The sequence below is a fragment of the Paracoccidioides lutzii genome (assembly GCF_000150705.2).
Source record: "Paracoccidioides lutzii Pb01 unplaced genomic scaffold supercont2.10, whole genome shotgun sequence".
NCBI lineage: Eukaryota > Fungi > Ascomycota > Eurotiomycetes > Onygenales > Ajellomycetaceae > Paracoccidioides > Paracoccidioides lutzii.
In genome coordinates this window covers 748425-775528 of record NW_015440956.1, presented here as the reverse complement: position 1 = coordinate 775528, position 27104 = coordinate 748425, and the positions used below count along the sequence as shown (strand labels likewise).

The 27104-nt window shown below is 45.2% G+C and overlaps 10 protein-coding genes across 10 annotated transcripts; 6 read left to right on the top strand and 4 right to left on the bottom strand.

Moving 5' to 3' along the window:
• Positions 1 to 4707: 4707 nt before the first annotated feature.
• PAAG_04254 (hypothetical protein) lies at positions 4708 to 5525 on the top strand (the record flags this gene model as incomplete). The annotated part of the gene is made up of 2 exons (XM_002793936.1): positions 4708 to 5242; positions 5317 to 5525. 2 exons carry the CDS (start codon positions 4708 to 4710, stop codon positions 5523 to 5525), a joined length of 744 nt encoding a protein of 247 aa, XP_002793982.1.
• Positions 5526 to 6344: 819 nt separating this feature from the next.
• PAAG_04253 (hypothetical protein) lies at positions 6345 to 7217 on the bottom strand (the record flags this gene model as incomplete). The annotated part of the gene is made up of 3 exons (XM_015845223.1): positions 6345 to 6432; positions 6536 to 6917; positions 7046 to 7217. 3 exons carry the CDS (start codon positions 7215 to 7217, stop codon positions 6345 to 6347), a joined length of 642 nt encoding a protein of 213 aa, XP_015699449.1.
• Positions 7218 to 7701: 484 nt separating this feature from the next.
• On the top strand, positions 7702 to 8838 carry PAAG_04252 (hypothetical protein; the record flags this gene model as incomplete). Its single annotated transcript, XM_002793934.2, has 2 exons — positions 7702 to 7816; positions 7913 to 8838. The coding sequence occupies 2 exons, from the start codon at positions 7702 to 7704 to the stop codon at positions 8836 to 8838; spliced, it is 1041 nt and encodes a 346-aa protein (XP_002793980.1).
• Positions 8839 to 9282: 444 nt separating this feature from the next.
• On the bottom strand, positions 9283 to 11170 carry PAAG_04251 (hypothetical protein; the record flags this gene model as incomplete). The annotated part of the gene is made up of 4 exons (XM_002793933.2): positions 9283 to 9375; positions 9433 to 10116; positions 10181 to 10569; positions 10639 to 11170. 4 exons carry the CDS (start codon positions 11168 to 11170, stop codon positions 9283 to 9285), a joined length of 1698 nt encoding a protein of 565 aa, XP_002793979.2.
• A 708-nt stretch (positions 11171 to 11878) lies between these two features.
• On the top strand, positions 11879 to 12773 carry PAAG_11825 (hypothetical protein; the record flags this gene model as incomplete). Its single annotated transcript, XM_015847404.1, has 2 exons — positions 11879 to 12087; positions 12146 to 12773. 2 exons carry the CDS (start codon positions 11879 to 11881, stop codon positions 12771 to 12773), a joined length of 837 nt encoding a protein of 278 aa, XP_015702996.1.
• Positions 12774 to 13383: 610 nt separating this feature from the next.
• Positions 13384 to 16518, top strand: PAAG_11824 (hypothetical protein; the record flags this gene model as incomplete). Its single annotated transcript, XM_015847403.1, has 8 exons — positions 13384 to 13479; positions 13545 to 14172; positions 14231 to 14328; positions 14386 to 14628; positions 14681 to 15034; positions 15089 to 15332; positions 15389 to 15906; positions 15985 to 16518. 8 exons carry the CDS (start codon positions 13384 to 13386, stop codon positions 16516 to 16518), a joined length of 2715 nt encoding a protein of 904 aa, XP_015702995.1.
• Positions 16519 to 17346: 828 nt separating this feature from the next.
• PAAG_04249 (hypothetical protein) lies at positions 17347 to 18805 on the top strand (the record flags this gene model as incomplete). Its single annotated transcript, XM_002793931.2, has 6 exons — positions 17347 to 17508; positions 17599 to 17618; positions 17737 to 17768; positions 17852 to 17913; positions 17981 to 18105; positions 18169 to 18805. The coding sequence occupies 6 exons, from the start codon at positions 17347 to 17349 to the stop codon at positions 18803 to 18805; spliced, it is 1038 nt and encodes a 345-aa protein (XP_002793977.2).
• A 1044-nt stretch (positions 18806 to 19849) lies between these two features.
• PAAG_04248 (cupin 2) lies at positions 19850 to 20410 on the bottom strand (the record flags this gene model as incomplete). Its single annotated transcript, XM_002793930.1, has 1 exon — positions 19850 to 20410. The coding sequence occupies one exon, from the start codon at positions 20408 to 20410 to the stop codon at positions 19850 to 19852; it is 561 nt and encodes a 186-aa protein (XP_002793976.1).
• A 1744-nt stretch (positions 20411 to 22154) lies between these two features.
• On the top strand, positions 22155 to 23885 carry PAAG_04246 (hypothetical protein; the record flags this gene model as incomplete). The annotated part of the gene is made up of 1 exon (XM_002793928.2): positions 22155 to 23885. The coding sequence occupies one exon, from the start codon at positions 22155 to 22157 to the stop codon at positions 23883 to 23885; it is 1731 nt and encodes a 576-aa protein (XP_002793974.2).
• A 606-nt stretch (positions 23886 to 24491) lies between these two features.
• PAAG_04245 (hypothetical protein) lies at positions 24492 to 26167 on the bottom strand (the record flags this gene model as incomplete). Its single annotated transcript, XM_015845222.1, has 6 exons — positions 24492 to 25055; positions 25124 to 25332; positions 25400 to 25541; positions 25605 to 25704; positions 25767 to 25894; positions 25976 to 26167. 6 exons carry the CDS (start codon positions 26165 to 26167, stop codon positions 24492 to 24494), a joined length of 1335 nt encoding a protein of 444 aa, XP_015699448.1.
• Positions 26168 to 27104: the final 937 nt, after the last annotated feature.

The following is a 27104-nucleotide window of genomic DNA, read 5'->3' as shown; positions in this document are numbered from 1 at the left end:
TATTTTCACTATGATTCATACAGCTCAGAGTTCAATTTATAAAATAGTTGAAAGGATGTCAGAAGTTGATGCTCATCATGAGTCAAAAGCAATCTATTTCACAGCAAAATCACATATATATGATAATGATTATGCTAAGGCCTTGGTCATCACTAGTGACAACAATCCTGTCAATGCTCAACCTCAACCTCAAGAATCACCTACAGCCGTGAAAACACTTGCTAAGTGGCATGTTGACCTGAGGCATATACACATAGAAGTTATTGTAGCTTTGACAAGAAATTCACTATCTGATATCTGCATCAAGAGTCTTAAGACTAATTTCTTCTGCAACATCTGTGTCAAAGCAGGTATGATGTGTAAATACTCAATCACCCCCATGCCATGGGCTGTAAGATCAATGAAACAAATTCATATTGATCTGGTGAGTGATGGCTGCATGTTGAGTAATACAGACAATCATTCTATAGAATTTTACCAAGGCACAAAATATTTCATGTTAATCATAGATGATGTGACATGATTCAGATAGATTTATTTCCTATGTAGCAAAGACCAAGCATTTGATTATTATTCTCATTAAGTTAAGTTCATTAAGAACCTCAGTTTTTCAGCCCCTGCCTACATCAGGACAGATGTAGATGAGGTTTTTCAATCACAAAAGATGACAACATTAATGATTGCTGACAGCACAGTGTGAGAATCAACTACCTCTTAATCATCTCATCAAGATGGTATATCTGAACATGGCATCTGCACCATTATGACGCGAGCCAGAGCAATCATTATAGAAAAGGAAATTCTAAAGAAGTTCTGAGCAGATGTTCTAGAAATAGTTATTTTAATCATGAATAATATATCCACATTTACAATTCTATATAATGAGAAGTATTGGCCTGCAATCATAAATGATGACAGCAAGGAGCCCATCCATAGTCCTCATATAATTCCTTTTTCAGCATTGATGAACATGCCACCACAGATCACCCACTTCCACAAGCTTGAATCTGATGTTTTTGTCCATCTTCATAGATTGCAGAAGTCAGTGGATAAGCTGTCTGCTCAGACTAAATTATACAAACTTATTAAATTCCACAGCCAGTCAATCTATTGTGTGTGGAGTTCTACCTCTGATAAGATTTTTGATATGTCTAATGTGATTTTCTCTACAAAAGTGCAGGAAATACAAAAGGATTTCACCACTATCATAACAATCAAAGTTGAAAACACTCTGACCCCTATCATCTATTTGGTGGAGGATGATTCTGACATTTCTGATTTTTCAGAACCATACATTCCATGGATGAGGCCTGCAAAAGCCTTCATAATATACACACCTTCCTCAATTACAGATGGCTTGCTGAAAAGCTTCAAGAATGCAATTAATCTTTCACAGATGAGGCCATATTGAAGGAAATCTATGCAATATGAAATTGACAATTTTAAATATCAGAAGACTTGAATATTAATTTCACATTCTGATATCTCTCATGGTGAGTCAGTGGCACCTGGTCACTGAGTTTTTGTTGAAAAAAACTGCCCCAATGACCCTAATACTGATGAAGATGACATATTGCAGAAGTTCAAATGAGTAATTTATGATAATTGACTCAAAAAGAGAACACATCAAGAAACATATGCCCCTGTAGTTACAGATATCATGAATTGCATGATGTTTATGATCACTGCAAAACACAGTTGGACCCTACAGCAGGTAGATAAAGTGATGATATACTTACATGAAAGACTTGAAAAAACAGTCTATATAAGACAACCTACTGACTTTGAAGAAGGAGCTTTATGCATACTTGTTTGTGCAGTTGAAGAATCTCTATATGAGTTGAATTCAGCTGTCAAAATATGATATGATTACTTGACAGCTCTGCTATGAGAGAACAGCTTTATCTCAAGTTTTTATAATCTCACTCTTTGACAGCATTCAATCCAAAAACACCTATATATGATCATATATGTTGACAATCTTCATATTTTTGTGGACGCTCTGAAGGATGCTGATTGACTAGTTGATATTCTGCACCAGAAGCTTGAGATCAAAGATCTAAATGAACTCACAAAATATCTAGACATGGAAGTAAAATGTACAAATGATGGTATCAAATTGACCCTCTGACATTATATTGATTGATTAATAGAAGATTTCCACCTGAATAATGTAACTATTGTCTGAACACCCATGGATGAGAGTCTATGTTTGGATGACTCCCCTGTTCCTGAAAAAGAGGCCAGTTTTACAAAACAGCAATTCCAATACAGCATTGGCTGCTTGCAGTTTTTGACAGTTAAACTGCAGCCAGATGTTGCTCATGCAGCTTCCCTATTAGCACAGAAGAATGCTGTTCCTACCTCTAAGGCATGAAAGACTCTATTACATGTCATTCAATATTTAAAAGGCACATGTGAAATTAGCATATTTTACATAAAGGATGATGATGATGAAGGACCTGAGAATGGGTTCCCAAACATGGCATATATGCTGGTTAGATATATGAATTCTAACTGGGCCAACTCATTGAATGATGATTGAAAGTCTACATCCAGCTACATTTTTATGCTTGCTGGTACACTGATTTCATGATGATCAAGCAAGCAGTCATGCATCTCTTTGAGTTCCAATGAGACTAAATACATGGTATTGAGTGAGGCTGTATATGAAGCAATGTGATTAAGAAGCATGATGATAAATCTGAGCTTTATAGCAGATGACCTCCTGTCAATCAAGACAGATAATAAAGGCACAATTGATCTAGCCACTGTAGCTGTGATCACTGCTAGGAGCAAGCATATTGACATGTGATTCCATTACACCCATAGTCAATTGAACAATGGCATTATCTTGATTGAATACATCCCAACTCAAGAAATGGCAGCAGATGGATTGACTAAACCTCTAAGCACAATGGCATTTTAACAATTCCTTGATTTACTTGGTTTTACAGGTGGAAAAGGCAGGAATGTCAAAACTTAATGTATGTAGCATGATTTGGATGAATTTGAGGATGGCATAGCTAGTTTTTCCTTTTTTGCATATGGCATTCAAGATCCCGCATGGCGATGCATGGCGATGCGAGGGGGGGTGTAGCGGCGCCCGCCTGGGTGGCGTTGCCCTTACGACCACCCCACCCACACGTGATCGCTGTATGTAATATAGCAATAACCTAGCTAGCTCCTCCGAATAGAAGGTTCAACCATCCCACATAATTAACTAGTTAGTCATAAAAGCTAATTGATAAGCTGTTAGCTGGCTGAAAATTTGATATTAGCTTTAATGACTGAACTATAAATAAATAATTAACATAATCGGTCACTGAGCGGATAAGATCACCGAGATAGGTTTCCACCTCAAATCACTCACATTCATCAAATCATTCAATATGCCCCTCAAATCAAAAGATCAAGCTTCTAATCAAGAAGGAGGGCACTTATTAACTACCAATGGCTATAAAACTGGGAAAATCTCATTCAAATATGCTGCTGCTAAATCCTTATTTCACTCTAGTCTAATAGACTAGCCGGTTGAGCTTCTCACACGAATTTTCATCCAAACTGTCAAAAACGGACCTCTGTGAAAGAAGAATCTCGAGTTCAATGGATAATATTCATGGATGAGAGAGGTCAACCTCCTCAAATTGAAAATGTACACAATATGGTGGATTTACTACTTTCTACCTGAGTTAAATCTTCCATTCTCACCCAGTGCAACCAGCTCAGATGGCAGCCTAGAGGAATTCCTCAGGCTCCCAGTCCTTCAGAGAAACCATTCCCATAGACCCAGCCGTCCTTGCTGATGACACGCCCCAGGAGACCAGTGAGCTTTTCCAATCTTTCCAGCAAGATGAGAACCTTGAATTTATTGATGGGGTGGTTGTGCTACCAGAGTTTTGACATCTGTAGACCTGCTCTTATTAGCCTCAAAACGTCCAGGATCCTATAATATTCATGCGTACCTTGATTTGCACTGTTGCGATTTATCTGAATATTCGCAGAACGAAGACGCTGGTTTCCTGCCCCCTTCAAAGGCATCTTGGCCTATGCAATGTCTCAAGTGCATTCTCTGAACCTTTACCATGTCAAAGGGGCTCCACGACAGCGCAGCAACCGTGGCTCTCTTGAACATACAAGAATAAGATGTCCCTAATCCTAGTATAACTTAATTTATTTTAATTAGACGTTGTTGAGTGTAGATATTTCAGGGACCAATCTAGTTAGTTGGGCTTCAGCGATTTTGGTGGTTCCGCTCGGTGGGGAATTCTGTTAAAGATTCCGTTGGATCAACAAAGGGCTATTCTGCAAAGTTCTAATCGGCTGGAATCATCGATGCTTTCAAGCTCACCCGCAGAAAGTTAACTAATCATTGTTCTGCGGCCCCATAAAGCCGGCTCCAAACATTTGGGGAGCCTTGAGTTTTATGTAGTTACAGTACAGGCTCATCCTGAGAGCATTCGCGCATCTATGCCTTTCAGACGGTTGGAGGACTTCATCTTTTGTCACTGTTTGAAATGCAATTGTTAACTTCACAGCTCAGCAACGCTTAGCAACCCGGTGGACGTTGGTGGGGTCAGAGTTTAGTTAACGAGCTTTGCTTGCAAACTGCATGTTGTTACCACCACTAAACCTCTCCAGTAGAAACTCGGTCCGCGACTCGAAATCTGGGTTAAAGTCTGTTTTCACCTTGGAAAACTACGAAACATGTCACCAAGTCCACTTGTTGCTAGCCAAAAGGTCCTTGATCTTCTGAAAAGACTCCACGCCGCCTCCCTAAGTCAAGAACGAAGTTATTCATTCCGCTTCTGGAGGTTGACTAGAAAGCTCCGGGCTTTGCTCCTCAAAACATCATGGATGACCCAGGATGACGATTTTACAAGAGATAAATTCGTCGCCCTTGAGGTTGTCAAAAGCGAGTTTCTGTATCTCATAGCACGATCCACGGGTGCAACAACTATAGTCGAAGCCGGGACTAGCTTCGGCGTTTCAACTATTTACTTGGCTTTGGCCGCGGGACAGAATGCGGCTTCACAATCTGCTTCTCCCATTACACCTGGACAGGGTGGTAAGGTAATTGCCACGGAAAAGGAGCCAGAGAAGGCGAAGAGGGCACGGGAACACTGGAAGGAAGCCGGGGATGAGGTTGAGCCGTGGATAACACTTTTGGAAGGGGATTTGAAAGAGACCCTCACCATGGAGGTAGATAAGGTGGATAAAATCGATCTCCTGCTTCTTGATAGTATGTCTCTCCTCCTCTGATTGTGACCTTGCCCATATTTACGTACTTATTTACGTACTTCATCAACGATTTAGTTTGGGCACCCCTTGCGCTGCCCGTCTTGAAGATTGTCCAGCCGAAACTTCGACATGGAGCACTCATCATAGCAGATAATACGACCGGTTTTCGGCCTGCCTATAAGGACTTTCTTGACTACTCGCATGATCCGAAGAATGGATTCAAGTCAATGACTATCCCATTCCACGGAGGACTCGAGGTGATGGTATACCTCCCAACAGCCTGATATGTTTATGGATATTTTCCTTGTTTTTTCCCATTCTCCATTCTCTATATCTCCCCTCGTACCCTCTCAAATACCCCGATCCAGAACTTGTCACTTAATAAAATTAGTTATTTAAAGCAAGTAATCTTCATGTAATGTACATGTCCCTGTTGCTTTTGTATGACAACCCAGCGTAATCAGAATACCAAACCTATCTTTCTCTAATCTGTTCTTTTATCATTGTGCCGGTCAAATTTCATATGCCAGCGCCTAATATTTCCTCCCCCCACCACAGCTCTAGAAACGAGCTTCCAGCTCGCATATATTGGAGGGGGGGTTCGCACCACTTTGGCTGGGCCTACCAACTCATAACGTGTCAAAGTAAATAAATAAATAAATAAATACAATAAAATAAAAGAATTTAGCATCTACTAGAGTTTGGAGGGTAGATTGTTTCGCGTTAGATCTTTCCTGTCTGTAGTAGGGGATGATATTCATAGTTAACCGCAATTAACCGGATTTGAGTATGAGGGTCGTCGCGCCCAGTCTTAAGTGGTTGGGAGTGGTAAGGCATTGACCTTAGATTAAAGGCATAAACTGGGATGTTGAGGAACATCCCTCAAAAAATCTTTAAATCCAGTCAAACAACCATAAAAGAGAATGAAACATGGGGTCAATTCGAACAAATGGCGAAGATCTAGCCAGCTGTGGTAAGGGATGAAAAGGAAACAACATAGATTTGGCACCGATTCTGCAGGAGGAGTGCCCTAGCAAGACAGCACAGGATATAATACAAGAGCTCGCACAACACCCGTCACCCAACCTCCAAAAGCCAGCATCTTATCGAGTAGTTTCCCGCTGTTGTAATCGGCTTCTAAGGTATTGACGAACAATACCCTCAACGCTACCCATATCATGTTTAGGATGTCTAAACGTTGTTAGTTAGCATCTGACTGCAAACTCCCCACCCGAAAAAGGACCACAAATCAAAAGGAGACAAAGAAAAGGGAAAAAGGGAAACGGGGAAATACCTCATGTAATTCAATCTGGCGCGTCTCTTCCGCTTCTCTGTCCGCTGTACAATCTCCACAGACTGCACGTTCGGACTAAAAACCTTAATCCACATCTCACATCCGATCCTCGTCAATTTATTTCGCAGCAAAAACGAAGTGTCCAACCCTCTGGACCTAATGTTCAGGCACACGCCGGCGAATGGGTCCCCGGATTTGAAGGTAACTCGGAGGATATCTCCGACTTTGACACCGTGGGGGTTCCGTCGATCGAAGAGCGCCTTTCTTTCGCCGGTAGGGTCGTATATGGCGAGCTGGTCCTTTGTGAAGGCAGAGACGGGGTCTTTGAACGCCCTGCATTTGCTTTCCGGGGGAGGAGGCACTATTATTTTCCTCCCGACCTCTACAATATAGTAAGTGGCATGTTAGCATGAGAGGTTTTTAGCAACCGCGAATTTTGCAAAAATCACAGCCACAGATCCAGGGGGAAGAGCTTAAAAAAAAAAAATCTCTAATATTGGGCAAGCATACGTTTGTCAGGCCTATGGAGACTTGGTATCTGGCACAGAAACTGCTGCGGCAGGTTCTTCGGGAACGGGATCTTCTCCTTTGGCGGGGAGAAGACCGTGTATAGAGAGCGGCGGCCAAGCTCGTGGGTCTTAAATCCGCGGCTGACTGCGCCCCAGGAGCCCAATGGCCGCATAGCGGGCACTGAAGCGGCCTTTTCTACAAATGAGAATAGCGAGTGCGTATTTACCTACCTAGATATATACCTCCGGGTACCTATAGCGTACCTATAGGCGTATATGTCTGGTAGGATTGGATGTTCTGTATGTTGTCTGTAATGATTGATGTTTCTTTTTCGCTCGGCCAAAGAAAGAACAGGACATGGTCCGTGCACAGAGCCAAGACCTCTGCTGTGATCTTTTTGCAGTTATCGATATTTAAATCAATCAACCAAATAAAATCTCAACTGGACAAATATAATATATAACACTCAGATTTAACTCCGCGCTGACTCTTCTGCGCTAATTGCTCGTGCCACCACTATTCGACGAGGAGGAATTGGCATTCGACTGGGCTTGCTGCAGTTGTTGCCAATGACCTCAGGCCTCCATTGCGATTTTTTACGAAGAGCAAGCCGGGGGAGGCAAGAATCTCGTTATCAGAAGAGGTAAATTGTGACAATGTCGCAGGGCATTATGAACAGAAAACTTTTTTGTTGGAGTTGTCTCAGTCAGGCAACTGGCCTAAGGAAGGGGCAGGCAAGATTCTTCAACAATTCAGGGGCTTGTAAACGAGGTATATAACTCCCCGCTTCCATACGTATATACAGTATATCATTGGCGCATATCAAAAAATTTCCCAAATGATCGAGCAACTGACCCTACATAATAGCGTGGGTCCCAAAATTCAAACCAACCTCATCTCAGAGCCTTGACGAGCTCCTCACCTTATTCCGCGAACACATCTTTGTTCCCGCCAGCCTCAAGCCCCACCAGCGAAGACTCATATTCAAAGAAGAGGCCGCGAATACCCTCCACCAGAATCCCATAACAGTGACCCTTCACAGCAACACTAGAGAATCCTACGCCCTGCGCCCAATAAAATTTCGTGAAAGGCCCGGTAACAACGTGGTACAGGACATTATCAACCTCATGAGAGAGCCGAAGGATTGGTATTCCCTCGTCCCGCTACTGAAGGGACTGCACAGCTCGAAACGGCCCCCCAACATTCGGCTCTGGGAATTTATCGTGCGCAAAGCGGGCGAAGCAGGCATGAATTCCGTCATAATTGACTGTGCAGAGGAAGGGCGCAGAACAGGCTTTTCACTCGGCGACTATCTCCTTGCGGAACTGTTCTTCTCCAACTTGCGCCTCAAGGCTGAGTCCGCGGGATTCAAGGGCCCCGAACTCGAGAAGGCACTTCGACAGGCTAAGCATGTTGCCATGCTGATGAATGCTGAGGAGCATGTGCCGGTCGATAAGACGAAGCCGGACCCACGACAGCATCCGAATATCATTGCTGTTTTGTTGGAATTGAGTGCGGCTCGTGTCCTTGATGCGTTTGAAGGGAAAGATGTCCAAGGTGATGTCCGTTCGTATGTTAGGAAATTGCTGGGTACGTGGGTGCTAAGAAAGAAGTTCGATACTATCAAGTATCCCAAGAAGGTTGTGCGGCATGTCACAGACCTGCCGTCTGTATGCAATGGTATTAAGTTGGCATTGCAGGTCGAGGAAATCAAGAAGGATGAGAAGCTGAGCGAGGCTCTTAGAGAACGGTTGAATGAATTAGATACACATGTCAAGGAGGCTGAGGCTTAGGAGTGGATCAATGGTGGCGTTTTATATAAAGTCAAGCGTCCGTACCATGTCATATATGAATCTACTAGACTTATTTCCCTTCCTTCTACATTTTGTAGATTTTGTCTTTTAAATATTTTTGGTGTTCAATAAGAGAAACTTTTCTATCCTATAATAAGATCTTTTATATGACAACAATGGAACTTCAATGCATACCTTTGCCTACGAATGGCATGCGAAGGTACGTATTACGGCAGTTGCCACGTAAGTCTTGGAACATAGAGAACATGGAAGTGAGTTGAAGTTTCCATTCCACCATGACATTTCACCCTCTAGGTTAGTTGTCGAAATATGTAGCGACAAATATGCAAATTATACACCCGTGAGGACATGGTAAACGATGAAACTAGAAACACAAGTAAGACTATAACAAACAGTTCACAGAAGGTCATAAGCTAAAACATATCAACACAGAGAGATAGTATAATCGTCGCGGAAGTATCCTCGGGCATCCAATGTACACTTCCCTCCGACGACAGCTGGACCAGCCACACATATCTATCAGAATACTGTTAGCAGCCAAAATGAGAAAGGGTCAGTGCTATGCATGCATACTTTTCCTTCAGAGGAATCCCCAGTATCACTAGCATTCTCCTCCTTCTCGTAGATTAATTTTATTTCCAGATTGCTCAAAGGGGGTCCAAAATGGCTATGACCAGGAAATCTCCTATAGTCAAACGAATTCGTCTGGCAAATAGCACCAGCAACCGTAGGCGCAGTCAAAGCATATATAACTCGTGCACCAGTGAATACTCTTAAGTCTGTCAACTGGTCAGAGGTAATTTGGTATTCCGGGTTTGCGTCAATGCGATGAGAGATAAAAAGCAGGCGGAGATTTTCAAGAGACAATTCTGCAATGGGCCCTAAGCTGGCGAGCCTAGTTAGCATGTTCTCAGTGGGCATGGTGCCGGCATCGAGAGATTGGCGCTGCAGGAATCGGCAAATCTTGGCAACCGCGCCGATCTGTGGAGACATGGATTTCGTATGGTAGTTATGCATTGTTTCTGAAGAGGCTACGATTACTGTTGGGGAGATACCGACGGTTGCAAGCGCGAAATCGACATGTTCGCCAGACACGGAGTTGAACGCGACGGAGGCGTTTCCGTACAGAGCGGCGAGGATTATGCAAAGTGGAAACGAGCAACATAGCGAGTCGATGGACAGCACCAGGTCAGTTGCGGTCAGGTGCAGACCCCTAGGAAGCGCGGCGCCCACCCCCGCAATACCAGCTACCAAGACCTATCAGGACAAGTTAAACATAAACACAGAAGTGGTTTGGAGAAGGGAAAGCAAGTTCCCATACAGCAGGTGAATACTCGACAAAGCTGGCGGAGTCTTCTGAAGAAGCCCAGAGAGCTACAATGGAAGGTGGTGGTGTGGACGAAATAGTAGCTGGTACGTCCGTGCCTATCACGCCTTTCTTGTCCTTGACCAACTCGTGCCACACGGCCACTTCGATACCACCTCCAATTCCTTCTGGCACTTGACTCCAATCCATGTGCCGGCTTCCGTGGTTCGCAACCCAAATCGCACCCTTCAGCGATGGCACAGCCTTCAATAATACAGAGGGCTCCAATGTGCCAGCTTCTGCAATAAGCAGGTCGGCCCCAGCTAGTGCAAGATATGCACCAAGCCTTTCAGAAGGTATCTTACGGGGTATTAAAACGGCTTTGAAGCCATAAAATGCTCCCGCTAGATTTTAATCGTGTTAGTGAACATTACTAATTGATATCCACTCAAGGAGACATCGCTATAACCAACCGAAAATGACAGCAAGAGATTCCACCGAGTCAGGGAGATATAGAGCCACAGTCTGCGCCTTTGATTCGTAAATGTACTGGCCGATGATATTGATTTCCTGGGAGACATCATCCAGCCTATGCTCCGCAACATTCTTCCCGAGTACAGTGTAGAATTTCCCTTGTTTCCCAGCTGGAGTCCCGTCAGTGGCCAATGATCCCCGGAGAGCCGCTCGCCAGACATCGCGAAGATCCCCATTTCGCCCAGCTGTCCATTTCGGCTTGTCGGGGTCCTTCACGTTCAGTCCGCTCTTTAGCGGATAGCCGTGGGGTACGTCATGGGCACGGAGAACAGCGGACTCTCCTGGTAACCTGATAGAGGCTTCAACGGCTTGTCGGGCAAGAAAGTAAGGGTGAGCATCGGGGTCCTTCGAGAAGAATAACTTGTAGCCTACGAAAGCCCCTATGAGTGTGGCTATCAGCGTTGAATGGGTGCTCCAGTCGGCGAACAGATCAGCTAGCATGGTACTTAGGTTCTCCATGGCCGAAGTCATCGTGGGAGCCGCGACGACCGTATCTTCACTTTCAATAGAGGCAATTGCGATATTCGCAACCCCTAAAAGTTAAAGGAAGACAGCCCTGCGAAAACCACGAGTGATGAAGTTTGGAAGCTGAATTGGTGCTGACAAGGTGCAGTAAACACCTGCGGGATTGCCGCAGGTCACGTGTTGATGTTTAATCAGCAGAAGAAGCCATAACTATGTAACTAGTTAATGGTAAATGCAAAGATAAATAGGTAAACGCAGGAGCATAAAGCTAATATTTGCACCTTATCCTCTCTTCTTAGGTATATATCATCTGTAAACGCTGTTATTAGCCTTTGGCGCTAAGTGCGGCAAACGCGCTTGAAATTGTGATGGTGTTTCCGTTGAGCGGCAAACAAAACAGAGGGAACGCCCTTCAGACCTCACAGATTTACGATCCTCAACCAACCAACAATCATGGTCGATGCGACGGAGCTGCAGCTGTGACTTCTGTATAACCAATGCTTATGTTTTAGCTCCCGCAGTCCAATGATTCTGTGATATATTCGTGCAGAATCAACAGGTAAGGGTAAGTAAGGTAAGTAGGGTTCTCACAGGTGAGTAACGTCCATTATATCAATACACTTTAGTCAAGTTGAGTTGTTGAGAACTTAGCTGACGATAACGCATCTTTAGAATTGGTTTCTTTTCTGTTCTTTCTTTTATAATCCGCTCTGTATGGCATCTCCGTCGTTCCCCTCTACCCCGAAACTACAGGGGCACGAGGTTGTTCCGCCCTCCCCTGGCACCTGGCGACATCCCAAGCTCAAGGAAATTGTTCGAAGACAGAATGCGTCAACTTTTGGAGACCGGAATGTGAAGAAGATTTTCCTGAACGGAGGTTGTCTGATCTTATCTGGATTTTTGGGAACTTTGTTCCGACGATGGTATGGAGAATACATCATGTTAGCAAGGCTCGTGGGCTGGGTGCTAACAAGACAACAGTTGCCTGTGGCTGGGCTCGATTCTTAATATCCCAATATATCCCGACATAATTCTCCTTGCTTTACGCCTCCTTCTCCTTGTAAATATTGTGGTTGCTCTCTACCCAATTTATTGCCCTAAGGATGATTTGTCCGACATACCATTAACACCTTCCCAACGGTCCCTCCTTGGCCTCGATCCCAATTACAGTACTCCTACTACACCTGGAAGCGTATATGTTACCCCTCCTCGATATCGAGTATCTTCCAGCTCGCGAAAGGCAAGCCCTATCAGCCCAAGTCCATCGTTCTCTGGAAGATCTAGAAGCATGTCTGGCAGCCTGTCTGGCAGCATGTCTCAAGAGAGTAGCACTCTACCATTTTCCCCTTTGCCCAGTCCATTATTTCATAAAGCAATGGGGAACGGCACGAGAGAGGTTGGACGAAGACAGAGCCTTGGGTCTCCATCTTCTTTTGGGCGATCTAGCTTACGTGAAGGGAGCTTATTGCGGGCGCCCTCGACACCAAGCCCGAGCGGAAACAGGAATGGGAACGGGAACGGCAAAAGCGCCGGCGGGATCCTGACCAACAAGTGGCTATATGAGAGAACCAATTCTATGTCTCCTACCAGCAGCGTTTATAGATCGTAAAGTACGCCTGTTGGATGAAGAATGTATATGCCTAAATTTCCTGAGACAAATTGGAGCAAAGGTCGCGTATGGGAATGAATGGGACGGCATGGATTAGTTTCTTTTTTTTTATTTTTTATTTTTTTTCCGTTTTTGTCCTCTTGTTCGATATTTTTATCGAAGGATGGGTTAGGCTCTTTTCTACTACTACTATATTATTATACCATTATACCAATATACCAGTCACTTACCTCCTCCGAAATATAAGTATCCTGTTATTTAAACTGAGTATTGTTATAAGATCAGAAGTTGTTGCTCCTACGCACCACACATATACCCAAGGTTCTCCAAAATTCAATCCAAAAACCCCGAGTTAATCTTTAACCAGCCTCTCCTAACCAAAACTGCCCGGTTCTTGGCAGCGACGGCTGGCGAATCCAAGCTAGTTTGCGCGATCTCGTATCCACACTTCAAACCTGACATCAACCAACAACGTGACAAGTAACAAAACTCCAGTGTGTGGTGCAGTTTACTCTATTCATCTTGGATTTCAGGGGTTATTTACCTTCCGTCCCCACCATTATTGCATGGCCTGCAGTGTGCGACTGCCAGATAAACACCCCTCCAGGTAATGGGGGGTTCGGAATCCAAGCTTGCCTTCAAGCAAGGCATATTTAGACTTTCAGAGGAGACCAACATTGCCGCTGATGATTCGTATTGGACTGGGGTATGTGTTTGTATACGCAGCCAGGCGATTGGAATTTATGTTCGGAAGCTGACAGGCCGAGTTAGTTCTGGGAGCTGCCTGAGTCCACCGAAGATGTCTTTAGCTTGTTCTCTCCGGCCGATATACGACGCACTCGAGATGCCTCGATAGCCAATTTAGAGACGTTGATATTGGCGATTACCTCCCGTCTCATTATCCTCAAGAACCATCCCTCATTTCCAGACCCAGATCTCGCCCCAGATAGAGACGCCCTGAACTGCATTCGTGTCCTCACCCGTATTCTCCCCTTCATATACGAGTCGGAAAATTTAGAAGCATGGGAGAATAAATTTTTCTGGGGAAGAAGGAGGAAGAAGCATGGACATGCGCAAATAGCGTCTCAGGTCTTGTTCGATGGAGCTGAGGTTGAGGATGAAATGCGCCGCCCAAATCCAGAGGAACATGCTAACGAATACTATGACGCCAAACCTTTGGCGGAAGAGCTTATTGATACCTTGGTGGATTTGCTGTTCTACGCGGGATTCACCATACCGACGATACCAAATGCGAAGGCAAAGGTGGTGTACTCAATATGGCAGAGTGGAGTTGGCTGTAATATGGCTATGGGGTCGAATAGGGAATTGGAAAGCAATCGATGCGAGATATTGAGACTCTTGTTAACGTTATCAAGCAAGTCTATGTATATGCCCTCCAGTAAGCTCGCCAGTTCAGATCATGTTATAGTTGCATCCATTTCTAACACCTCTTTCAGCTTTGCTCCCAGTTAAAGGAGTCAAAGCCATCACATATCTTGTTTCTTGCCCCGATAAGCAAGTCGTTCTATCGCTCCTATGCTCCTTATTGAACACAGTAAGTATTGAGCATTGTGAGCTCTCAGATTCTGATTGTCCCTAACTGGCCTTCTAGACAATCAAGTATAATCCAACACCTTGGAGGCTGCCATACGACTATGTTGTTTGGAAAGACCCAAAACAAATTCTTGTCATCTACAGTTTACAGTTGCTCCTGGCTCTACTTCTTTATCCCATTCCGGAAGATGGACGCGGAACTCCTCCCAAAAACTACTATAGACATTTCTATGGTCGCTTACACCGCCCTCAAGATTTCCAATTCATCGTTGAGGGAATGACTAGAATCCTCAATCAGCCGGTTGGTTTTACCCAAGCGTCTACTCCACAGTTCAATACTAATAAGAATACAGATGCAAGCAACAACGTCGTACCTACCTGGCAGCCAAAAATCAGTCAAATGGGCGCCGGAAATGATTATGCTTTTCTGGGAAGCGCTACAATGCAATAAACGTTTCCGATCTTATATCATTGATTCCGGTCGGGCTCATTATTTCATGATTCTTTGCATATTCTATGCGATCGAGAACAAAACCGATGCTTCGAAACTAGGTGTAGTAAAAATGTGTGTCTTTGTCCTACAGACACTAAGCGTTGAGCCAAACTTCGGAAAGAATCTCAACAAGAAGTTCGAAGGCCAGGATACACTGCCGCAATGTATGCGACTGCAAAATTTTCGAGGCTCTTATGCTGATTTCTTGATCATTGTGAGTGCTCTGGGCTACTTTCACCTTATATTCCTGTCTAATCAAGTGTTACAGTCCATACATACTCTTTTGACGACAAGCAAAGGAAAGCTTGATGCGGTATATCCGGCGTTATTGGCAATTATTAACAATGTCGGCGCCTACTGCGAGCATTTATCAGCTACTACCTGCTCTAAAATTATTCAACTCTTCGCATCAATGTCGTCCCCTAGCTTTTTACTCGCCAACGAAACGAACCACGTCCTCCTGCATTCACTTCTTGAATTTATCAACTCCGTGCTTGAGCACCAGTATACCAGTAGGTAATTTTGCAAAACAAAATGTTGGCAGGACATGATCTAAACTAGTACGCAGAAAATCCTTTACTTGTATATGCTATTCTGAAGTCCGCGAAGCAATTCGAGGCCCTCCGGGCCTTCACTCTAGAGAGTGGACAAGAAGAAATGGAAAGACAACACCAACGGAAGAAAACCAATTCAAGCAGTAGTACCAATGACCCACTATCAAGTCCTACGATTTCTCAGGCTGTAAATGACAACCGTAGCTCTGGCGTTGGACGGCGACACTTAACACACGTACCGGAGGATGGCACCTTTGCAATCGGAGACGATTCCGATGAAGAAGAAAACGAGCGGCAAAATCCGCCTTCTCAGTCATCTTTTCCCCTTGAAGAAAACTCTCGAGACACCTCGGTCTCATCGAATGCCGATGAAAATGTTCCGCTACAACTTCGTGGAATGTCCGAGAAAGCCCGTGGGAAAATGCCCGCTGGTCAGGTAACATTTTCAAGACAGAATAGCACCACAAGTTTAAGTAGTTATACACCGACTATTCCCTCTAGTTCCAGCGGTTTCATCCCTACAGCTTTATGGGTGAGTTAAACGACCTCCACACAACGTGTCTTAAAAAACTTTAGAGTTGTTATTTTTGCTAACAAACGACAATTCCAGATCGAATCCTGGGTCCCCGAACTACCCTTACACACAATCATAACCCTCATCTCCTCAATACATCCACACATCCCCTCGTCCGCCCTCCAATCCTCTCTAAACCCAGAAGCACGAGCTCTAATCACCAACCTCCCCTCCTTCGCCGAGGAGCCACACGTCCACGCACTCCTAGCCGAACCCTCACCCATCCGAGTGCACCTGTTCGAATGGTCCCCACTCTCACTCGGCTGGTACGAATCACTCCTATGGGGTTTCATATTTGCCAGCGAGATGGTAGTGGGTTCTGCGTCGGGGTCGACGCCGGGAACTGTTGGGGTGTGGAATGGGACTTCTATCAAGTTATTCAAGGTGCAGGAGACGGCTGCTCAAGGCCCAACGTTGCTGGCCCCCAAGGGGGCTGTGGATGCTGTTGGTAGCAATCTTGTGCAGCGTATTGGGAACTTGAATCTCCGTGGGCGAGGGGGCGGGAGCGGTTCAGGTAGCACGCAAGATGGTCAGGGGGATACAAGTGGTGTGAGAGTGAGGGAGGTTTAAGACATTTATTTTATTGTTTTTACCCTTCTTTTTTTGCTTAATTATTAATTTTTATTTTTAACTTCAATTTTATTTTTTGGTTTGGCGGAATGTGTGGGAATTGGGACGACGATATCTACTTCCCTTCTTCTCCTTGGGCTTTTGGAATAATAAAGATGTTGTAGTGTTAGTTACAACTGTCGACAGGGTTGATTCTTTTTCATATTTTTTTCACCCATCTTCCGTTATCTTTTCAATGGATGTCTCTGCTTAGCATGGCCAGCGTTTTGTTTTATAAGCTCAGATAACCTATCGTCAAGTTTGGTGTGTTCTATCCCATGATTATATGTGTATACTCGTCTATATGCAGTTTTTTTCAATAATAATCTCTTTATGGTCTACCAACATTACTCCATAGTTATTTCGAACCTGTCTTATTCTATACCCTGCATATACGGCACCCAACTTATTTAGGCAATACAATTTACTATTAAAATTTTGAGGGGAATTAAAGTCACGTATAACCAGTATCGCCCTTTTCTCCCGTGTGTTTTCGTATAAATCTAGCTGCGAATTGAAAATTCAAGCTTACGGCCACTGTGTGTTTGATTCTTGGTTCAGACGGAACCAGCCGGTGTGACCCGTTGGGTTAACAGACAGAATACGTCTATAACCCCACCTAAACCCACGAGAGATGTTTCATGGATTAGTTATTCCATTATCCACTCATTCCTACCTATTAGACAGCGAGACGGCGAGACGGCTAGATGGCTAGACGATCTTAGACGCCAATTCAACCTTTAGATGACCCCATCATTGCTCGGAGCCCACTCTCCGCCCGCCGCAACCATGCTGCTCGTCGCAGCTGTCCCCATCATTTTCCTGTCTTTCCATCTGGCACGCGTAGTCGCCGCGGTTCCCGGCTCGTCTTCGCTACAGAATATCCTCAAGAACACTGACCGCAGTGACTTGTATGGCTATCCAACCGATCTGACGAGAGGGATTATCCCTGTAACTATATATTCCGTTCTTCTCTTATAATTTACCTATGCGGGAGATCCAATTGCTAACTGACATTGGATTATTCTCCATCTTGGTTAGATCCCGGTCCATTCGCATAAGTACGCTTTTCTTGCCAAATTCTGACAGGATGGGGCCGCCATTGTTGCGACTCGGGGTTTGCGGGAGAGGTTAGATATTTGCCTGTGTTTATGCGCTGACATGTATTGTTGATGACAGTGACTATTGGAGAGACCTGCCGTTCTATTCAGGTATGCGGCTGCTGCTGAGGAACCCTCTTTCATACCTGTTAGATATATAGGATTGCAGGCTGACAACTTTACGAGCATTTAAGCTCTCTCCGCCGGCTGCATGTCTATCGAAGCGGACGTCTGGCTGTACGATGGCGAACTCCTCGTACGCTAATTTACCCCTGCTGCATGTTTACCTCCTGTATCAAAACAGTTGATGACATCTACAACAGGTCGGCCATGATCAATCCTCCCTAACCAGATCACGTACCCTACAATCCCTTTACATAGATCCGATCATGGATGTCCTCCGCCGCCAGAACCCGCACAACCCTTACCTCTCCGAAGAGACCAGGAAGTAAGGGCAGTCCGCACATATCGTATAAATTCCGACAAAACACCGCTCTAACCTGATTTACAGCGGCGTCTACGACGCAGACCCCTCCCAAACTCTCTATCTCTTCATCGACGTCAAAACCTCCGGCCCAAAAACCTGGCCCCACGTAATCGCAGCACTCGAACCCCTCCGCCACGCCAACTACCTCACCACCCTCCGCAACAACGATACCCTAACACCAGGCCCAGTCACTGTCATTGGCACAGGGAACACACCACTAAACCTCGTCGGCCCAGTCACTAACCGTGATTATTTCTACGATGGGCCCTTGGCTGATCTTGACAAGGAAGGGTTTGAAGATATAACCAAGTTCGTATCGCCGATTGCATCAACGAATCTTGAATATGCGATTGGTGGTGGTGGTGTTGGTGGGGGTAGTGGTCGTCGTCGTCATGCGATTCCGTTGTGGGCACCGGGGGAGGGATATCAAGAGGGGAACGGGAGAGGGAAGGGGGAGGAGATGGAGTGGTTGAATTCCCAGCAGCTGGAGAAGTTGAGGGGGCAGATCGAGGCGGCGAAGAAGAAGGGGATTGGCGCAAGGTATTGGGGAACACCTGGGTGGCCGGTGCGCGTGCGGAATGAGGTGTGGAGGATGCTGTTGAGGGAAGGGGTTGCATTGGTGAATGCGGATGATTTGGATGGGGTTCAGGGGTATTTTTAGATTGGATAGAGTGGTAGGTATATATAGAGGTATTGCACTAAACTAGGTATACCAGGAACTCTAGGATTGAATAGTTGATGTCCTTTTCCTTTTTTGAGAGAGGTTTTTGGCGTTTGAGTTTACTTTGCTTTTTACTCTTGATGTCACTGTCGATTTCTCTGGAAAGGGGCTGTGACGAAGATCGAGGGATCTGTCCGGGTTATGCATAGACTTATATCTCCTCGTACCCCTTTAAAGCACGTCATAAATAGCTATGTATGTCGCGTTGTCGCACTCGATTTCCTTGTTGTTCTCATACCCTTTAAAGTACGATAATTCATCCAAAAGTGTCACTGCGCACTTTTAAACACGTGGGGATTTTTCTGTTGCGAAACACTACAAAATCGTGGTTCGGCGTGAAAGAACCGGAAAGACAAACAATTCTTGTACATACATACTTCCATGTCTGGAACTAACCGAGTGTATGAAACAGCGCATTAGACAGCATTGTTGGAAGGGATTCGGATTGGGCTACATGAATCCAGTGGCACAGTGGAATTTTCGAGGTTCTGTGCAACAAGCATGGCACACAATTGGCACAGTGATTTGTTACGGTGGTTGGAGTTGTTTGCCATACGGAACGCGCGTGGGGAAACCCATGGAAGGAAATAAAAGAAACAGAATGTCGATTATTTTCATCTCAATATCGGGGAAAAAATTGCATTATTCTCATACCATAACGTAGGCATTTGTAAAATTCTATCGTTTAACACTAAACACCTTCCATATCAACCCAAGTGTTTGCCTAGCATATGCAGGTGTCATCGGTCTCCGGCCTCTCCAAACACGCTGTGCAAAAGGAATCAAATCCTGGTTTCATGGACGGAAATGAAATATAATCTGTGCAGTCGAGGTGATTGGCATGGAGAATGTGCAGGGACGGAAGTCTGTCAAAATCCCGCTCTTCGTTTTTATATTTTTTCTTGTTCCTTTAAACGCAGTTGGGTGCTCCAAGGATTGAAAGCGGTGATTACGGGATTCAGATCGGTCTTTCGCGGATAGGAATCAGGAGCCTCTGCTGTGGGAGGGTGATCCATTATGATGGACAGGGGGTGGTGGGATCGTGGTGGCCTCCAGAGTCTCGTTGCCGATTTTAACAGGTGCAGCAGGCAGCATGGAGAAAAGCATGCGGGCTGGCTTGGATGTTGAGTTAGACCAGGAATGTATAGTGCTACGCTGGACGACGATATCGTCTTTCTTTAGTATCGTCTTCACTCCATTATCCAACTCCAGGATAATCTCGCCGGAAAGCACGATGCCGAAATCTATGCTAAGAGTTCGATGCATGAACCCTGGGCCGGGCGGGAAATCTACCATGCGGATTGTTGTGCCGATGGAGTCGGCGAGGGGGATTTGGGTGCCGTGAAGGTCTATCCATGGACCGTCGACTTTGGCGGGGAAGGACTCCGTGCGCCATAACGTGGTGAAGCCTAGTTTATCTGTTGTGGCGGGAGAGCAGTCTGAAGACATAGGATCGTATGGTGTGAGACGGGTATCTGAATCGATGACGGCTTTACCGGACGGAGTGTGACCTGTGACGATACGTCGAACCGATTTGTAATGCATTGCAAAGGATGGAGTGGAGAAATTGGAATAGTCCGAAGATGGAACAGCGAGACGTCTTGACCCTTTTCACTCATAAGAAGGAAGGTGAGTTGGCAAAGGTTTTCCAGGCAAAGTTGGCCACGGGATTTCAATGGAGGTGGTCAGTGTAGATTATGATAAAAAATGAAGAAGAAGAAGAGCGAGGGATTATAGGGATAGCAGGTCCTTTTATACGTTCTTCTCTTTCCTTCTCTTCTTCCCCTGCATGACCTTGACAAGGAGTGTTTCAAGGGACAACTATAGAACCTTCGTTTGTACAAATTCACCAATGACTTCAAAGGAGGTGCTAGTATGAAGACACTAAGATAAAAGGGGATCCCGCAATTAAAGCATAGGGATTTGCGGTTGTCGAACTTGGACATTGGCGAAGTTGGTGTTCAGTAGTGACTCGATCATGTATTGACCTGCCAAGTGAAGCTATAGAGACCTGCTTTTGAGTAAATATTGCCATTTTGAATCTGTAAACGAGTGGGATTGATGCTATCACTAAGAAAATGAGCTACTAAGATCAGCATATATTAAGCCCACAGCTGACTTGGTTTTCCTGATTGCAGCCATCCGTAGCACGGACCCGAGGAAGGCAGCAAGCAGCCATGCGTAGGTAGCACTCCGAATATAGCGCAATACCATGTGTGCAAACGACATTAGAGCTTGGCCAAAGAGCAGTATTTCCAAAGGGATAGTGAACAAGAACATAGAATATTCACAGACACCCCGAATATACGGAACTCGGCCAACGTCATAGGACCTGAAACGGACAGCGACTCAATGCGATCTGTCACACGAAATTCCGCTTCGGGAAAGTAGAACGAGCTTATAGCCGCGTGGGATTTAAGGATCGAGGTTATCCCCGCACAAAACAAAAGAGAAAGAAGAGAAAAGAAACAAACCGAGGGACCGACTCATGTTGTCTCGTGTTCGAGAGAAGGATCCTGGATCGGAAGCAAGAGGGACAATTTCGCGGTAGGCATTTTCCTCGATTTGGATGGACCAACCGCTGCCTGTTCCCCCTCTTCCACTGCCCAACGATGGAGCTTTTAGGATGCTGCAGCCATATGGAGGCTATTCTCTTTCCAGATCCAGAACGGATGATCAGTCTGCATGACGCAGAGATCAGGACCGAATCCCAATACAATATATATCTGTGGATGCAGTCGATCAAACAGCTCCACAAAGAGCAAGAGTAAATCAGCTAAAGTCCAGCACAAGCACATATTCCACCGCCAACAGCTGCCCGCTATCGACTAGATGAGCTGCTCAAAACCAGTCTCTTGTCCTTATTGGGGTGGATGGATGCTGCTGAAGAAGTCTGAGCGAATGAAGTAAATGGTCAAGCGAAACCAAATGGGGTTAAGCGGTGTGTCAAGTGACATTTTGCCGGGTGAATCGGAATTATTATTTAGTGCCTTAGCTACCATCATCACGTGAGATGCTAAACCACTTTGGTTGAACTAGTTAATAACTAACTTAATTGGCTTGATTATATAATCGAAGTGGTCGTATTCATCGCTTTGTGTTTTTAAAACCAGGGCAAATATTTACCCAAGAATGCCACAGTTGGATTGAAGAATCCATGGTGATTCGCGTGGATGTAAGTGGCGTATTCAATTCGATCTTCTCAGTCAACAAACAGGGGCGGTGGTAACTCTGAGCTTTTTTAGTTTGTGCGTTGGCAGGTTGCTTGATCCCCGTTCATGTATCCTCGATGCTCTCCTCTAGTCTGCAAACAACGATCGCGCAGGCGACACCAAAAGATGTAAAACTTAGTATCCGTCATCTGGTTACTAGTTCGACTCCATGTCCGCCACTTTTCTCTCCTCCCCCCGGCCAAAGTGACGAGCACACGAGGTGTGAAAATCATTTCCTTACTGTGTCAATTTGCCCGGACTTACCAGCGGAGGATATCAAGGACGATGGCGCCGAATTGTTCATATTCGCAATCGAAGTACTGGTTTTCACTACTGCAAACCTTACAACCATCTTCGTTTCCAAAGCCGATTCGACGGGTTATCTCTACAAATTGAAACTTCCGCCAACAGTGAAATCGTTGATGCGGAGTATTTCAACGTCTTTTTTGTCGCATCTAATCTCTCTACGCCAGAGACATGGGATTAGACTTGTTCTCTCTCTTTTTGCACGCGCACAAAACCAGTACCTCTTCCCAGGTAGCATGGAAAATCCACACAAACATATTTTGGACGATCGAGGTTTGGTTAAATGGTGGTGCCGTGTGGTTGACCCGATTGTCAGACGTTACGAACCTGAAACACAAGTTGATGTCAGTAATGGACGAGTTGCAGGGGGAAAAGATTGTGATAGTGAAGCGAAGGCTGCGTCAGCAACGGCGTACCTGATAGTTCCGGGCTGCGACAAGTTCGAGTCGAGGGCATTCTTGCCACCATCTGCAAAACTAGATCCCCAGGACAGGCGACGCTGGCTCAACTCCTACCCTCTGCATCAAATATGTGGATCGCGAACAGCACCACCGCGTTGCCAAGTCCCACGCTTCCCAGATGACCCGAAATCTCGATTTCTCCTGGAGCTTGACGACGAAATTCCCGATATAACAAATGAAATGAATAGTGGACAATGGCTCAGTATCAAGACCATAGATCAATTCTGGGAGATGATGGCGTTTAGGCAGGAATGTTCTTCTGGCCGTTTAGTCGGGTTCTTGTGGGTAGTAATAAACCCTCCTGGACTTCTAAACTCTGTTCCAATGGCTCCTTCGACTTGTCAGAACGAAAATAATCAAGTCACGTATGATTTCGCATCAGTATCGGATGATAAATGCATTTCTAGGATGGGTGATGCGACATCTTTGAATTCAACTTCTGAAACAGAACCAAACCATCCAAGCGGAGGCTCTATCATGAGGGAGCTCGAAGCGCAGTCCCAAGGGAAGGGTACATGCGATGCTATTTCTCCGCCACAGCCTGACCGTGGGGTAAAAGAAACGCCAACGCACCCAACCGAGTCTTTATCCAAAAGTGCCGTAGGCGCGATTATCCTAAGCGACAAAAACTACCAAGATCTCATGAAACTGCTTGTCGAACTCGATTTCGACAACGAAAAGGCAGCCGTCGAGAGCACTAATTCCTGGCTCTCCAAACTCTCCACCATAATTGGTCGAAGCAACCATGGTGCTATTGTGATTGGGGAATGCCAGTCTATCGAACCTTCAACGCAAGAATCTACAAATATTTTAAATCTTTTGAGTGGAGGTTTGATCAGAAAGCGGAAGAAGGGACCTGCGGATGCCGAAACCCCAATGGATGGTGACGCTCGTCCGGATTCTTCAATGACCGGTACTAGTGAAGGCATCAATAGCCAAGAAGAGTCACCACGTAACTCTGATCCGCAAGTAACCGCTCCTACGATTAACGTTCTCAATGGGTGCATGATTCGGAAAAGGCATAAAAAAGAGGAATCTTAAGGTTCCTATTTTTTTGTCTTTTAACTTTCATTCGCATATCTTATGTGGTATCTGCATATTGTTAACTATATTTCGCTTCCCACCGCCATCTCAAGTTAGGGATTTCGAGCCGCAAACAAACTTTGCTGGTTGGAATCCAAGTGAAGTAAGAGTTTCGTTAGCTGTCGATCCAATTTCTTGTCAAGGGATTAGGAGAACTTAGAAGAAGCACTGCTCAGCTCGGGATTGAATCCGATCCCTGCCAGCTGTTGTTCTTCTGATTCACCCCCCTTACACTCAGATCCTTGATCACTACCCAACAAACCTTGACCTAGCAGACCAACATCAAATCTTCTTCCTGATGCCTCACAACGTCGGCTTGTTAATGGATGCATGGAGCAAGTTATCTACTTGTTTAACATGTCATGATATTAATGTTGTGTTGAAAGATGCATATTGAATTTCTCCGCCCAATGAATAGGAAAACAAATATATCACACACCATGTCTGGCTCAAAGCAAGCTAAACAACGAGGGAAAAGGCTGTCTATATTTGACATGTTATCTTTTACAGAAAAGATATATATAAAAAAAATTACTTCAAACCCTTGATCCAAAACCAACTTCGTCAATAACCCCGCAAAGTGGCAATATCGCTGGCCTGAGAGTTCTTCGCCGTAGGTGCAGTAGAGAAGGCGATATAAGCATGCAGTCTTGTGCCATCCCCATCTCCAGGAACACGACGTTGGTCGTTAGGTGTGTTTTGCTCACTAACGACAGTGAACTCGAAACTTTTCTGGACGTTATTGCTGATGATAGCGTGCGGGGGTAATTCGATACTATTGCAGCTAACACCATTGTCTTTATTTTTGATATTCCGCATCTTGTACTCGTCAATCATCCGCTCTTCGCTCTCGGTGAAAGTTATGTTTCGTATCGGGTTTGCCGTTGGGGGACCGCGGCTTAGCTTGTGGCCACAATTATAGCCACCGCTACCGAATGTTTGCAGCTCTCTTGGTGTTCCATCATTCTCTTTTCTGCTCGAACGCGTTAAGTTGATGAGAGAGCCAAAGGCAGAGGTTGTCCAGCGCTTCATGACAGGAAAGATCATGGGCATGTTCGCCATGATTACCGCAATGAAAGTTTCACGGACTGCCCATGAGCCGGCAGATTGTGCACCATTGATTGGGTCCTTTTGTTTTGGGAAGTGTCAGAATATGGTTCCTATGCCTAGGTATTGTGGGCAGAAATTAGACCTACCATTACTATCATTACAACACGCAGAATAGCACAGGCCACGACGAGCAATCCTCCGCTGAATAAAAACATCAATCCAATCTTCTTCAGGGGCTTTAAGCTCGATTGCCAGAGCATAGGAATGGGTATCCAGAGCAAGTACAAATCGGTTGCAACGTTGAATCCGAGAAAGACCCAAACTATCTGGTTGGATATGGCTGGCTGGCAGACATCTGGAGGCGTATATTGAACTGTCAGCGGGATAGAGTTTCTACTGTGCTCCCCAGTAAAAATACCTACGTCCTGGATCTGGATAAATCTGCCAATTTTTATGAAAGGGACGGCATGCGAGGAAGAGGTTCAGTACCACTATCATCCAGCTGGCAATGATGAAGCAGAACCCAATATATATACGGATCCGATAAGAACGTTTCAGACCGAACTATTTTTTGTGCGAGTCAGCAGGTGGCGGTGATAAATTGGCCCGACAACTACGATTCTATACCGTTAATCTACTATAAAGCACCAACAATGACGACTTGAGCGACCAGAGCAAAGTTCCGTACGTCGACCACCCACACAGCTGGATTTTGGAACCAAGAACCCTAAACGCAAGAATAAGTTGGTTTTTAGATCTACTGAGTCTAGTTAGCTTGATTCTACAAACCTCAGGCGGTATTCCGCACTGTTGGGGGACAGAGCAGCCCGCTGCTTGTCAGTCATTCCATTATTGGCAAGCCCATTCGCTATGCTTCCAACAGAATATGCGAGCGCAGTCTCAATGGCGTAGAATATCTGTTGTGGACTCAGACTTTTAGCTATTGACCTTAGGGAATAGCGTGGGAAAAGCTTTTAGAATCATGGGAGGAAACGCACTACACCAACCCAAACCAAGTAATCGTCAGGTTGAAGGCTCTTAAAACCCAAGGTGTTTACTCGAGCATACGTTCTAATAATGGTCACCAGAAACGCAACTCCAAGAAGTGACCATGCTTCAATGGAAAAACTATAATAAGCTGCCTGCGCAGCAGCTGCTGCGGCAGGATCAGATGGGGGAGGTAGCGACATCATGTCGTTGTGAAGCTGCGGGAATGTCAGGCTGTGTCATTGGCATGGAGGCTGGAGAACCAAGCATTCTGAGCATAGAGCAAGTGGATTGAAGATAAGAAGCCTCTCTTGCTTTGATTCTTCTTGCGAGAAGGGATGGGATATTTATCCCCCTTTGCTTCCGGATCTTAATCGCAATATCATATGTTGAGGAGAATGTCAAATCCAAGGGAAGTCAAGGGAAGTCAAAGGAAGTCAAGAGAAGTCTAGGGAAGTCAAGGAAAGTTAAGGAAAGTCAAAGGAGAGGATCGGTTCTTATAAACACACTTGATCAACATGCGAACCGACAATTAGCGGTTCCCCCCATGATCGACGACTGCAGGAATATGTAGTGTATATCCAAACCCAGTGTTACTGGAATTCAAAGGCCCAATTGTGATTGACCGCTTAGATCCTGACAAAGAGCTTCAGTTTGGTTTTTTTGCGACAACTTGCTCTGTCAGGACTCCCACAGCACAGGTACCGATTGACAGGAAGATAATTTATTAACTTAAATAATAATGGGTTTCCAGCAACAGCTAATAGGTCACAACTTGAACAAGCCAGCCACCCAAGGGGGTTGTAAGGGATTCGTTTCTTTTATGGTTTTGGTTCAAACCGTATTATGGCGCAACCTTGTATGTGGTTGGCATCTGCGGGGAGGCATGCCGCCGTTTCCGTAGCATGATGATCTCTGGCTCCTCTGAGTCTCTGACTCTCTGACTTCGGACTTTGGAGGTTCGTTATAACATTTTAGGTTCATTAGTCGCGTGAATCCGTGAGAGATGTCAAACAGCATGGATCGAATTCCGTCCGGCTTGCTTGGCGGAGTCAATTTGAGAAACGCGACCATGGTACGCCCTTCAAAAACCTGATGCTATTAGCAGGCTGAACAGGCCAAATTGGGTGCGCTTCGTCT